General features: G+C 31.7%; 1 protein-coding gene across 1 annotated transcript; it reads left to right on the top strand.

The window, feature by feature from the left end:
- Positions 1 to 12445: 12445 nt before the first annotated feature.
- On the top strand, positions 12446 to 14236 carry LOC103502694 (transcription factor bHLH106). The gene is made up of 2 exons (XM_008466726.3): positions 12446 to 12862; positions 13801 to 14236. The coding sequence occupies exons 1-2, from the start codon at positions 12548 to 12550 to the stop codon at positions 14215 to 14217; spliced, it is 732 nt and encodes a 243-aa protein (XP_008464948.2). The 5' UTR covers positions 12446 to 12547; the 3' UTR covers positions 14218 to 14236.

Genomic DNA, 14236 nt, shown 5'->3' with positions numbered 1-14236 from the left:
GTCAAAATGAACTTAGTCCAATTGATATGAAAATTATATTATTAACTTTGAGGTTAAAGAAAAAGGGTTCTATTGTACTATCATCATTTAATATTAATATCAATGTATTATACATGGTAAAGTAATCTTAATTGTATTAAAATATATATTTTAAAAATATTTAATTTCTATTTAATGCAACACACTAATTGATTGACCTTTATATAATTTAATTTAGAAAGATTTAGAGAAAAGATCTACTTTGACTAAGAAATTTCGGAAATATCCTAAATGTATAATTTTTTACATAAATAGGAATTCACTTGTTTTTAGGACAATTTATCCTTATGATTAACATTTAATGATGTTAAATGAGTTTACCATATAATAACATCGAATGTTGAGCGTCATATTGCCCTTATTGTTCATTCTGTTGGTCCTTTATCTATTTGTTTGGGTTCATCATCGTCGAGTCTTTTCAAACTCAAATTCATGATGATTGGGGTAGATTTTTTGAAAACATACATATGTCTAAAGTAGATTCTAATTTTGCACTGAAAGTCCAAGACATGTTTTCAACTAAATTTTTGTTCAAAAAAAGTGTACAAGCCATTGCTCTTAGAGATAATTTTCAGTACATTACTGTGAAATCGAATAAGGAAGTTATGATTTTGCAATGTGCCATTAAAACTGCAAATGGTCATTGCGTGCTTCTTGTTCTATTCATGGGGATAGGTCAATATGAGTTCTTACTAGGTTTGATTCAGAACATACATGTTCAGTAGATGTTCCATTAACGGATCATAGACAAGCCACATTTACTGTTATCAAGGACCTAATTAAGAACAAAATTTCTTTAGCTGGTTCTGAATTGTCAACTCCCAAAGATATAGTTCATTTCATTTGTGTTGAACATGGTTTAAGTATATGTTACCAAAAAGCATGGCGTGCTCGTGAGGCTGCGTTGGATGATATTTGCGGATCTCTTGAGGACTCCTACAACATGTTACCTAGATTTGCATACATATTGGAACTTAACAACCCAGGTATATTACCTAAGTATATTGTTATACATTTTTTCTTATATGTTCTTTTTTTTTTTTTTTTTATGTTTATAGGTTCTGTTATTAAATATAAAGTTGATGCCGATGGTAGATTTCTTTACTTCTTCATGGCATTATCTTCTCCCATATCTGGTTGACAACATTGTCGTCCAATCATTTCTATTGATGAAACTAGTCTGAAGAATAAGTACGGTGCTACTTTGTTATCTGCTTCAACACCTGATTCCAATGATCAGATCTTTCCACTAACTTTTTGTGTTGTGGATTCTGAGAACGATTCCTCATGGATTTGGTTTTGTAACCAGTTAAAGAGAATTATAGGTGGGTGGAATGATGTTGTCATAGTATCTGATAGGCATAAAAGTATATGCAAAACTAAAGAGGTAGTATTTCCCAACGTTTTACATTGCATCTGCCTTGTTCATTTACTTCGGAACCTCAAGTTGAAGTATAAGAGAATAGTGGATATCGTCTTTCATTCATGTGGGAAGACATTTAATATTGCAGACTTCAAACATGAAATGTGTTTGTTGGAATCTTCTACCCCTGGTATACGCGAGGAGCTTGAATCTATTGGTTTTGCTAAGTAGTCTCGTGCCTACTCACAACGTAGGAGATATAATGTCATGACCACTAATATATCCGAGAGTTTGAATTCTACTATGTTGAAGGCTAAAGAGTTACCAATATGTTCAATGCTCGAGGTTTTGCATATGATGTTGCAAAGATGGTTTTTTGAACGAAGAAATGAAGTTGATTATCAAGTGATTTATTTTACAAAAACTATTGAAGGTATATTAAGGGAATAAATTGAACTTAGTCGATCAATGAGAGTATGGTCATTTTAACAATTATTACTTATGCTTAATATACATCTGCATATCTCATATATACAGTATATACGACTATTATATTTTTCCGTTGTAGGTTAATCCGGTTAATAACATGAAATATCAGATCATAGATGAAACATCCCAATATGTTATTTACTTACCTACAAAGGTTTGTAGTTGTAGGATGTGAAATATATTGGAAATACCTTGTGCGTATGCATGTGCTGTTTTCACCATGAAACATTTATCAATTAAGTCATATGTCTCCCCCCTTTACTTGAATAGCATTTTGAGTTTAATATATGGAGGAGTAATAAATCCTTTAGGTGACTATTGTCAATGGAAAATACCTGATCATATTATGTCCATTGTCATCTTCCAACTAATGTAAAACGTGATGTTGGTTGTCCAAAGAATATTAGAATTCCTTCAAGAATGGAGTTCAAGAGACGCGTTAAATGTGGTCGTTGTGGACGTGTTAGTCATAACTACAAGAGAGGCAAGTTTTCCTTATTGAACTAGATTATTATATTTATTTTTATTATAATGTTGTTAAAATTTTAATTTTAATTATAAATGTTTTCTAAGTTCTCCTTAATTATATGTTCCTATATACTTCATAATATTGGAAATATACTCTTCATTATTTTCCTTACAAATATCACATTCTTCTAAAGACCTTGGGAGAGCAATTTAAAGCTTAGTGCTTCAAATCCTTGAGCATTGAACTCTATCATTTCCTTTTTTGGCTCTATAGAGCCAAATTTCATTATGTATAGCGATCTCAATATCCGTGAAGGTAAAGTCTATCTTCTCATGCTCTTCCTGATTGCTTATTGATAAGCCTATTATTCCATTCATTAATTATTTAGGTACATTTTCAATATGACGTCGTATATATTATTAATACTAGAAATATACATACATTAATTGAAGCAGTCCTACCAGGTATAGGTCTTTGAGCAAGTATTTTTCCCAACTTTCTCTTCTACATTAACCACATAATGTTCAATTTTACAATATAACTATATATATATATATATATTGAAATATATTAATATTAATCACTTAATTACTTACCTTCATTTTCAAAGCCTCTTTCTCAATTTTTTCTACTTCATTTAGTAGAGCAGTGTTGTATATGTCATCATCAAACAATTCATTTTGTCCTCCTTGTTAATATTCATAATTAGTATGTAATATACAATATAAATTACAAATATAAATTACCTCTTCTCCGTCATTTTCTTTTTCATTGTTTCCATTCTGTTCATTATTATAATTAGTTTGGAAAAATATACCTTCATATATATTTAACACAGGAATGAATAGAATATGTACCTGCTGATTAGTAACATCCCTTTGAACTTCATGTTCAACATTCTCATTGTGTGTATCCCTTTCACCTTCATCATTATTGTCATCCCTTGGTATGTTATCATTATTTTTCACTGTTTGATTTACCTTTTCTTTCAACATATCCTTGAGACTTTCGATCTCCTTAATCAGCTTGTCCAATTTATTGTTTAAACATTCATTGTTGGCCAGAATGAGTTCTTGAAATTTCAGGAAGTAATCAGGAATTTTCTCATTGGATGCCTCACTTTGCCTTGAGTTTTCACCTCTCTCAAATGTAATATTAGTTTCCTCCCTCATTATATTTTCATGGAGCGTCCTTCTTTCCACGAAATGTTCCTCAAACATTACCTCAAATTTGAACTGTTCCAGAAATCATAGTCATATATGTGAGTATAATATTATTGTTATGTATAAAATATACAGTTGCAAAATCAGACCTTATCATTATCGAAGACCTTCTCAGCCAGATCTTTCCATTCCGAATGGCTGTCTACAACCCAATTTAGCATGCAAATCTTATTATCATCAACTTTTTGTGCACAGAATATTGATGGTCTGGTTAATAGTAGGATGCACTCATAGACCCATACTAGTAAGGAGTAAGCAAATACAGTAATGCCAACAGTTAGGGCAGTAGGATTTTTTTTTTTTTTTTTTTTTTATAGATTTCTTGATAGAATCAATCAGCACATTATAATCTAACCTACCCTATGGAAACGCATCAAATTGTTCTTCATCATCAATTAATTTGATGTTTTCCAAACCACATTCCGTTGTGAACTGTTTCCCTAGGAGGAAATTCTCTAAGAAGTATATTTTAGCCACCTTAATTCTATCTTCCTCCTTCAATTTTTTCGATTCATTAAATAAGAAGGAGACCCTAGACCTAGGTATCGAATCTTCATTCTTGAAGTATTTTGATAGAAAATTGTCCTTCACCATCGAAATATCAACGGTCGGCAATGAACCACAGTTCAATCTTGTTATAGCTTCGAATTCCTTAATGCCAAATTTGACAATAATTCCTTCGAAATTGAACCACAACTCATCGTCCTTTGTCAATATAAATTGACGTTTGATTATGTGGTATAGTAGTTGGCTTTGGAATTTGGTGAATTTGATGTTTAGAAAATTTCCAAAAGTTGTTTTCCTAAACATTTCTAGTTCCCTACTGTTCAATGTTTTTTTAATATTCCTAATTACATCAAATCTTGCATATATGTTCAATTTTTGCACTCTAGACTATTGACTCATTTTAAGGATCAATGGTGCACCCTGCACACAACATATAAAGAACAACTTTGTTATATGTATACTTTATATATACTAGTATAAAACATTATCTAAACTATATTTCATCATAGCTATGAATACCTCATAATCTTCCTTCTGCTCCGTTCTTTTTTCTCCCATTTTTTCATCCTCACTCATTTTCTGTATCAATATACTAACATAATTTGTTAGTGATAACTAAATACAATACAATAAACTGCAATATTATATGCATAAATGTTATATACCTTTGTTTTTTATTTTGTTGATCTTGTCTTCTCATTTGTTTTCTTCTTTTGTTTTTCCATTGCTTCTTTCTTATCACTTTTCTTCATCTTCTTTTGTTCACTTGCTCTAACATCTTTCTCAAACTTCCTCTTTTTAGATACCTACATTTCATATAAACAATAACAAACTTTTAGTATTATAACAGTAGTTATCTACATATCTACATTTGAAATATACGTACATTTTCAGCATCAATCTCCTTTCTTTTCCCCTTTATCACAGTTTTGAACAATTTTCTTCTCGCTATTGGTACATTGTCTTACTCATAATCGAATATAATTAACGTTAGTTTCAATTTATACATAAATCTGAATGTAATATACAATTTTATAATATGTAAAAATCAACAATATACCTCATCAGACTCCGATGAGGAGTTTTCAGGTACATCATGCGATGTTTGTCCTTCATTATTCTACAAACAAATATAATTAAATACATATATACGTCAGTACATATAAACACCATATGTAATATATGCAATATATATACAACAGTACATATTACTTGAACTTACTTGTTTTCCTTCCTTCTTTTTGGGCATTTTTGCTTCTAGAGTTTCAAAAACCATATTCGTTCTCATTAAATTTTTTATCATCGTACACCACTATCTGTGTACCTGTCGACCCTTGTAATTCTTCTTCATCATCCTCAGGATAAATTGTTTGTATTGGTTGGTAATCCTGTGGTTCTTCATTTCTTATGTCCTCCTACGATATATACACATTTTAAATATTTGTTTAACTATATATACAATATTTAATCTTTTATATCAAATATCAAATTATTGGGATTATGTGCCCTGGTTTATATATGGTTCTTGTACTCATATATATATATATATATTCTTCTCTCATTATAAAATTCTAACTTACTTGGAGTTTTAGTTCAAGTGGGAGTTTGTTGGAATTTGTGTCCTAAAACTCGTATTTTGTTATTTGATTCAATAAAGTTTATTATTGAATGCTATAATCTTAAAACCAATAAGTATTAAGGTCTTGAGGCTATTTTACTGAGTTTGTCAATATACCTGAACTTTATGTAGAGACATAAACATGGATTAAGTTCGAGTTAATAGTCCAAATAGTCTATAGTGTATGAATAAGGTTGGGCACCTTATTCTGAAAAAACACTATGGATGTGGCCCGCTCTGTAGTTAGACAAACGATGTAATCATGAATCGTTCATGTAGAGACATGTGTGTGGGGGCGTCCTATGTAAATAGTTTACATAAGACTGGAACCACAAAATAGTCACTTTTAGTTATAATACCGTAAACTATAAACTGACTATTTCAATTATGATGACCTAGGTAACTTGATCTTAATCCTGAGCTAACTATGAACTTCTGTTCATTCGGTAGTATCCTTAGATCTGCATAGGTGAGGGCAGCTCATCATCGTTGACCCAATAAGTCTCCCATTTCAAGGATAAGACCGAGTGGATAGCTAGGGACATAGGGTGCAAGACAAAATTCACTCCTACCCACTTCTGGGATACTAGATAGGTTGTTCCCTTAAGGACTGAATCCAAGCCTTGAACAAGGGACCCCACCTTCTCATTGGCCCGAGAATGATTCAGGTTTATAGGTTGGACCTTAAACCAATTGTTCAATAGTGGATCAGTGGGTTTTAAGGAGCAAGATGTAATCTCGGGGGTAAAACAGTATTTTGACCCAGCCAAGATTACGAACAACCTGTGAAGAATCAACTTACTTATCATGGTTATATTAGGTGGACAGAAATATATCTATAGTGAGGGGAGTGCAACTAAGAGTCTTTAGTGGAATGACTCTTTAGTTAACGAATGTTGATTAAGCTTGGTCTAAAAGAGTTTAGCCAGTTAATCTCAAATCGTTGGAGCTCATGATCTATAGGTCCATTAGGTTCCCCTACTAGCTCATATGAATTCAACTAAGAACAAGTATGTTGAAGTAACTCGAATTGTTCGAACTAAGAAAAGAGAGATAAACCGACAAAAATATAAGATATAAGTCGGTAGATATAAACTTTAAGCTTTGTGTTTAAATATGATTTAAATAAATATGAATATAGATTTATATTTAGAAGCTTGGAAAGTTTTGAAACGGTCAAAGTTGTAAAAGTCAACATGTTGACTTTTAACTTTTAACTTTGATCGGATTTATATTCAAATATGATTTGAATTTTAGAAAAATGAATGCGGATTCATACTCGGAAGGATAGAATTAGTCAAGACGGAAAAAATAGCAAAAAGTCAAAAAGTTGACTTTTGACTAAGAAAAGTCAAAGTTTGACTTTGACTTAATTGGTCAAAAGATCAAATTGCCCCTTTGACTAATTGCTTAATTAAATAAAAGTTAGTGAGTAATGTGGCAGCCTATTGTGAATTAAAAGCCACTAATTCGTTAATGAATTAATTAGGTGTTGAGATTATATGAAATAATTTGATTTCACATATAGACTTCTCATTACAGAATGAGAGATGAATGTTTTTTCCTCATAAAAAATCACCTAAACGATACACCTTTTTTCTCTCTAAAATTTTTACTTCGCAAAATCGGGTCCCACAACTCCGTTCTTGGTCATGAGATTAGTAGGTCAACATAGTGGTTGTCCTTGCTCGTGATCTGAAGGTAGAGAAGAAGTTTTAGAACGAAGTAGAAGTTGAGAACTTCAAAGGTAAGTTCATCGTTTACCTTTTTCACTATTCGTTTGATCCATCACATAGCAGTTGCATGTTAATTTTTAAATTGTTTAGATGCATATAAAATAGAATATGATCCTTTCTTCCGCTGCTGCATGCTCTTAGTGTTTTGTTCCATCACAAATATACCTCTGCATTATCTTCTATCAAAATAGGTTTATCTTTGCTAGATTTAATCTTCTTCAGGCTTGATCCAAGGCATCTTTCGCTTCTTCTAACCATATTTTTCCAAACTTATCATACAGTGTATGCAACAATATGAAGTATGATTGAATGTATAACAACTTCCATTACTGAAATATATACAGTCTTCAACATGCATTACTGAAAAAATGCATGTTTAATTAGGAAATACTTACAACATGCATTACTGAATATAATTTGTACACATTTTTTTTTACATTTTTTTGGCATTACATTCACGTAAAATGGTCCATATATACCCCCTTTGTTTTCACTTAATAATTGAAACAAAATAACTTACCTAAACTGTAAAATTATTCTGAAGGGTATGTTGCAAGGAAAATGGCCGAATATTTAATTTCCGCTGAAGATTGAGTTCTTGAAAACCCTAAACAAATTTTCAAGCTCTATCACTGCGCATGAAATACATTTTCATATATACCCCATTTAGTTCACACTAAATAGACGGAAAAAGTTATTTACCGAAATGGAAGAATGTGGCAGAACACTCATCGGAATCGACGAACGCTGCAGAAGTGATGAAACCCTAACGATTTGTTGCAGAATAACGCCGGGGAAGAGGATGTGTAATGTCTTTCGTGGAGTTGCCTTTCGTGATTAAAAAATGCCTCAATATACGGCATTAACGTTACACTTTCCTATTTGATTTTTTTTATTTATTAATAATTAAATATGGGTACTGTAGTAATTTGGACCAAACTTTTATGTAAAATATTGACCAATTTAGTACTTCAATATAATATATAAACAAATTAGGCCCATTGTATAAAAACACAGGCATAAATAGGCTATTTGAGTTAAAATCCCTCTAATTTAATATAAATTAGAGCGTGCAAATTTTTATTCCTTCAATATATTTGATGTAATGTTCTTGTGGACTTAGCAAGGAGACGTTAAGAATCTATAGACTATAATCTCTCGAATACATCAAAATTAATTAATTAAAGTTTTTTAATCAATTAATTTACCATCTTCAATCCATGGATATACACAATAAATTGGAAATTGCACCATTATGCATTGTAATACAAGTTATATTCATAGATATAATGACTTCATTCAAGTCAATCATTTACGAGTTATTTATAATTTTAACCAATCGAAGAGTCTAGACACAACATGAGACCCAATCGTTTGTACATCCTCATAAACGTCCCTCTAGACCAAACAACATAAGTAGCAAAAACTTGGAAGATCCCTCACCAACTCCTTTTACTGTACTTAGGTATTCTTCTAAGTGGAAACTCCCCCTCAAAATCTTTATGGAAAAATATTGAAGAGAAAATCCACAAGAAACTCAACAATTGGAAATACGCAAATATTTTAAAAGGTGGAAGGTTAACACGCATAAACGCATCCTTGTATAGGCTTCCTACCTACCAACTCTCAGTTTTCAAAGCCACAGGTTCCCATCTCATCAAAAGGTAACTTCTCCAAAAGATAGGGGAGGGTTGGGTATAACCAATTTGAGAGTTACAAATTTTGCTCTCTTTCTTGCAAGTGGCTCTGTAGATACCAAATGGAACCAAATGCCCTTCGGAGGAAAAGCTAATCCAACCTAAATATAAAAGCTCCCACCTTGGCACAATTCCTTCCAAAGGAAAATACAGCAGTTCAAAGGCTCCGTGGAGAGCAATCATAAAGGGTATCAAGACGAGAATTATACTTGGGCAGTAAATAACGGAGAACTCATTTCTTTCTGGCTTAGCAAACAGAATACTTATGGCAATTTATCAAATCGATTTCCCATAGTATATACCCTCTCCCAGATGAAAAATAGTTCAGTCAAAGAGTTATGGGACAACAATAGCAAGCAGTGGAATTTTGCTTCTAGGCAGCCTCTAAACAACAAAGAGACAACAACTTGGCAGCAAATTACAAACAACCTCCTAGTCCCTTGTGCAAATAGAGGTTTGAGCAAAACCTCTTTGGTCCCTGAAAGGAGATAAACAATTCTCCATTGCATCAGTCAAAGAAGTTTTCCACACACCCTCTCAGATTTGCAATGCTGGCTTTGAAGAGAAACAATACAAGAATCTTTGGATATCTTCCATACCAAAAAATTTAAATTCTTTTTTTGGGTCCATAATGCAAGAAGAAGGTATAAATACAATGGAGGTCATCCAAAAGAGAAATCAAGAATGTTGCATCAATCCAAATTGGTGTGTCCTTTAATTTGTAAGTCAAAGGGTGAAGATAAAGAACATCTAATGATACACTGGAATTATGCAAAGTTCCTCTAACTAAGATTGAATGAAGAAACAGGTATCTCTTTCACTAACAATGCTATCAAATCCCTGTGCAGTTCAATATGTAATCTCAGGCAAACATCATTAACTTCAATGCTGCCAAAGTCATCCTCTGGTGCCTTTGGATTGAAAGGAATAACAGAATCTTCCAAAACAAGCAAAAAAGTGTTGTAAACCTTTGGAAAGATACTTGTAACCACATAGGTCAATGGTGTAGTAAACACCACAATTTCAAAGATTATAACCCAAACACCATAGCCTTAAATGTAAAAGCCATGCTTAGCTAAGGATTCCCACTGGGTTTCACTGTAGCCCCTGTAACTATGATATATTAATAAATTAGGTGCTTTTGTAAAGCTTGGTGGTTCCCTTTGGGGTTCCCTAATCTCTTTACACAGCACCCTGTTTCCCTGTTTCCTCTTAAAAATAAAAAAAGACCCAATCGTAAACAGATGTTGGTCATAATTCTTGGGAAAAACATCAAAACTGCTGATAAATCTATCTAAAGAAGAAAGATGAAAAGAGTAAACAAATCACAAATTTACATATCCTTTAGTCAGTCCACACTTCCAAAGGGGCCATTACATTTGCAAATATATGTTCGAAACATTTCAGGTTCATCATTTTGGATGAGTTTCTATCTAATTTTAAGATCGTAACTTAATTCAATGGAATCATTTGTGTGTTTTAATAATGATTTGTTAATATGTTGCACATATATATCGATGTTAAATTCAAACAACAAAACAACAAAACACCAAAATATGATCATATGGTCTTTGTGATTATAAGTCGATAGTAGAAAAGCAAAGAAAGTGAATTACTTCCTTTTACGTCAGTTGATAAAAATTTATATGACAGGGAGTAAGTTACAAATAGAAAAACCACCTCCAAGTTAATTACAATTACGTCAACATATATATGATCCTTAAACTTAATTACATCCAACCCTAACTAGAACGAGAGAATCAACTAATGGAATGTTACGTGAATGTGTTTGTATCATATATTGTAATTAGATATAAAAGCCTTGGGATCAACAACCCATTTTCGTCGTCTATGTAGTACACACGAGTACTGCTTAACTTTAATTAATTTGAGTGTGCTATGTATGTATGACAGTAAGTTGTTCTATTATGTATCTTAATTAAGATTATTGTTACTTAATTCCATCAACTTTGTAAAAAGTAGGGTGTTATATATATATATATATATATATATATATATAATATAACACCCCACATTCTGTTGTGTCCATTCACTCCCTGCTTGTGGGTCTCTCCATATACAACACACCCTTATAGCAAAATGATCATAATTACTTACCCACTGATCTTCTTTTCTCTGGGTATCGAAAAGGTGTGTTGTATATGGAGAATGTTATCTCCACAAATTCAAGAAACTTATAATATATGTTTATTAGATAACATCAAGTTTCATTTTATGATAATCAATGTATTATATTATAAACATTTTGAGACCGTTTTACTATTGATTTTAATTAAGTTAGAAATTTCATGTTTATCTAATATTATATCTTTATTATCGAAGAAAATTACGTATACATTTGATTTTTTTGTCCGATAAACATAGAAACTAAATGAAAACTAGACCCTATACCTACTTAAAAACCAAAAAAAAACCTATTTTTCCTTTTTCCTGTTGATAAAATTTAAACTTAAAATTTCACTTCAAAACACTTTAAAATAAAATCAATAGACTTTTAACACTAAAATTGAAAAATTAGTGTTTGGTAGAAAATCGAGGTTACTTATACATACGTAAATCTCGATACATAGAGACAAATTAAATTTTAAGATAGAACTCAAATCTTAAGAACAAAATTGTAATATTTTGAAACATTAAAAAATAAATCTAAATCGAATTCAGACTAAAAGGTATAACATTTTGAAATACCAGAAACTAAAATGAAATCAAACTCAAAATTTAATAATTATACAGATGCAATTAACCAAACCACTAAATTAAAAATGGTATATTTCATTTAATTCTTTTTTAAAAGATTAATATTATTGCTTCTCTCAAAAGGTAATTAATTAATAGAGTTAGGTTATATATTTTTTATTTAATTATCCCAAAAGTAAAAGCTGTAGAATGTAGTACTAAAAGTGATTCACACATGTGGAAGCTAAGATAAAAATGTAGTATAATAATTAATATAAATCCCTACATATACTAATTAATATTAATTTATGAATATGAAGATATTTATGTATACACAAAAACATAAACATAAACAAAAACATTATCATTATTTAAAAGCCAACCGCAAGTAGTTGTCGGATAAGAATTAATTAACCCCACCCCCCAATATATAATAATAATAATAATAATAATAATAATAATAATAATAATAATAATAATAATAATAATAATAATAATAATAATAATAATAATAATAATAATAATAATAATAATAATAATAATAATAATAATAATAATAATAATAATAATTTCAAAAAGGGCAAAAATAAATTATAAAAACCCACCGAAAGCTTTCCCCCCAAAGGACAAAACCCAATCTCTCCCTTTAGCAAAAGAAAAATTTTGAAAATTTAAAGAAAAAAAAAAAAAGGGAATTTAATTTCGAGTAATGATGCAACGCCATGATCATGATCAACCACAAAGCTCTGAGCTTTACAGATTGCTGGCACAGACCGGAGCCTTCAGCCTAGGCGGTGCGGCCTTTCCTCCGCCGCCGGCTACTACTACTCAAACCATGTCCAATAGCTCTTCCTCTTATTACCCTTTGGATAATAATAAGTCTCCCCCCGGGGTGGCGGCGCCGTCGCCTCACGACAGAGCTTTGGCGGCTTTGAAGAATCATAAGGAAGCTGAGAAGCGGAGGAGGGAGAGAATTAATTCTCATCTTGATAAGCTTCGTACTCTTCTTCCTTGTAATTCTAAGGTGATCGATCATCCTTTAATTTTCTTTTCCTTTTAATTAATTTACTCATTAATTCCTCCGTCTCTTCCTTTTTACTTTAATTGTTTATATATTTGAAAACAACCCTTTTATATAAACCCAACAAAGACTGACAAATTGTTAGAACAACAGACCTCTATACAAATCTTTTACATATATTACCATTAAGATAGTTTGTCATTCATTCTAAACTCAGAATCATCCTAGCCTAGTTGATCTGATATATGAACTTGCCTAATTGTATACGCATTATTATTTCGGTGTCAAAGAAAACTTGGAGTCAGATCTTTAGATGATGGTCATGAGATTGAACTCATTTCTTCTCAACCTTTATAAAAAAAAATAAAATTCAAACTTTTTATTAGGTTAGCCAGATGAGACTTTGGTCGTATTCCTAATTAAAAAAGAAAAAATAGGATATGGGTGCATATGTACAAGTAAAAAGAACAAGAGAATGAATTTTTTTAAAGAATCTTTGGTGAACTCCAACCCCTAAGATATTCTGAACACAACAAACAGATGTTTGTTTGTTTGTTTGTTGGGTTTAGACAAATTTAGAGACAGTGTTTGTTTGTTTTCTTCATAGCAAAAACTGCCAAAACTCTCTCTTCACTGCCAAAAAGTCATAAAATACAACCTCACTTTTTGTTCTTTCTCTCTATACTTACAATCTTCTTACCCCTATTATTTTAGTGTGTATTTAGGAAAGTTTGAAACCTTTTATTATTTCTAAGCCTTACATATACTCTTCGGTGAATTTAGTATAGGCTGGTAGATCTCGATCCTCTCCTATATAAATATACATAAGCGAAACAGTTAAAACTATTTTTAGTTATTTGTATAACTCAAGTTCAAGGTTCACTCTTTACCTCTTTTTTTTTCAAAACTTAAAACTTAAAATTCACATTTTTTTTAATCAGACGGATAAGGCATCTCTTCTTGCAAAAGTGGTTGAGCGAGTGAAAGAGCTTAAAAACGAGACGTTGGAGATCGCAGAGCTCGAAAGCTTCCCCTCGGAGACCGATGAGATCAGCGTGCTTTCCGGGGAGAAGTCAGAGGATGGAAGGCTTGTGTTCAAGGCATCATTGTGTTGTGAGGACCGCTCGGACCTCATCCCCGACCTTAATGATATCCTTAATTCTCTACACCTCAAAACCCTAAGGGCTGACATTGTCACGGTTGGTGGTCGAATCCGTAACGTCCTGCTTATCGCTGCTAACGACCACCATAGCGTAGAGTCTGTTCATTTCCTTCAAAATGCGTTGAAATCTCTTATTGAACGCTCAAATTCTAGCCTTACATCCAAGAGGAGGCGCCTTGTACTTCACCACAAATGATTATTATTCATTCTCTCAA

Source organism: Cucumis melo, chromosome 4 (genome assembly GCF_025177605.1).
Source record: "Cucumis melo cultivar AY chromosome 4, USDA_Cmelo_AY_1.0, whole genome shotgun sequence".
In the NCBI taxonomy this organism is placed as follows: domain Eukaryota; kingdom Viridiplantae; phylum Streptophyta; class Magnoliopsida; order Cucurbitales; family Cucurbitaceae; genus Cucumis; species Cucumis melo.
This window is presented reverse-complemented; position numbering and strand designations above follow the sequence as displayed.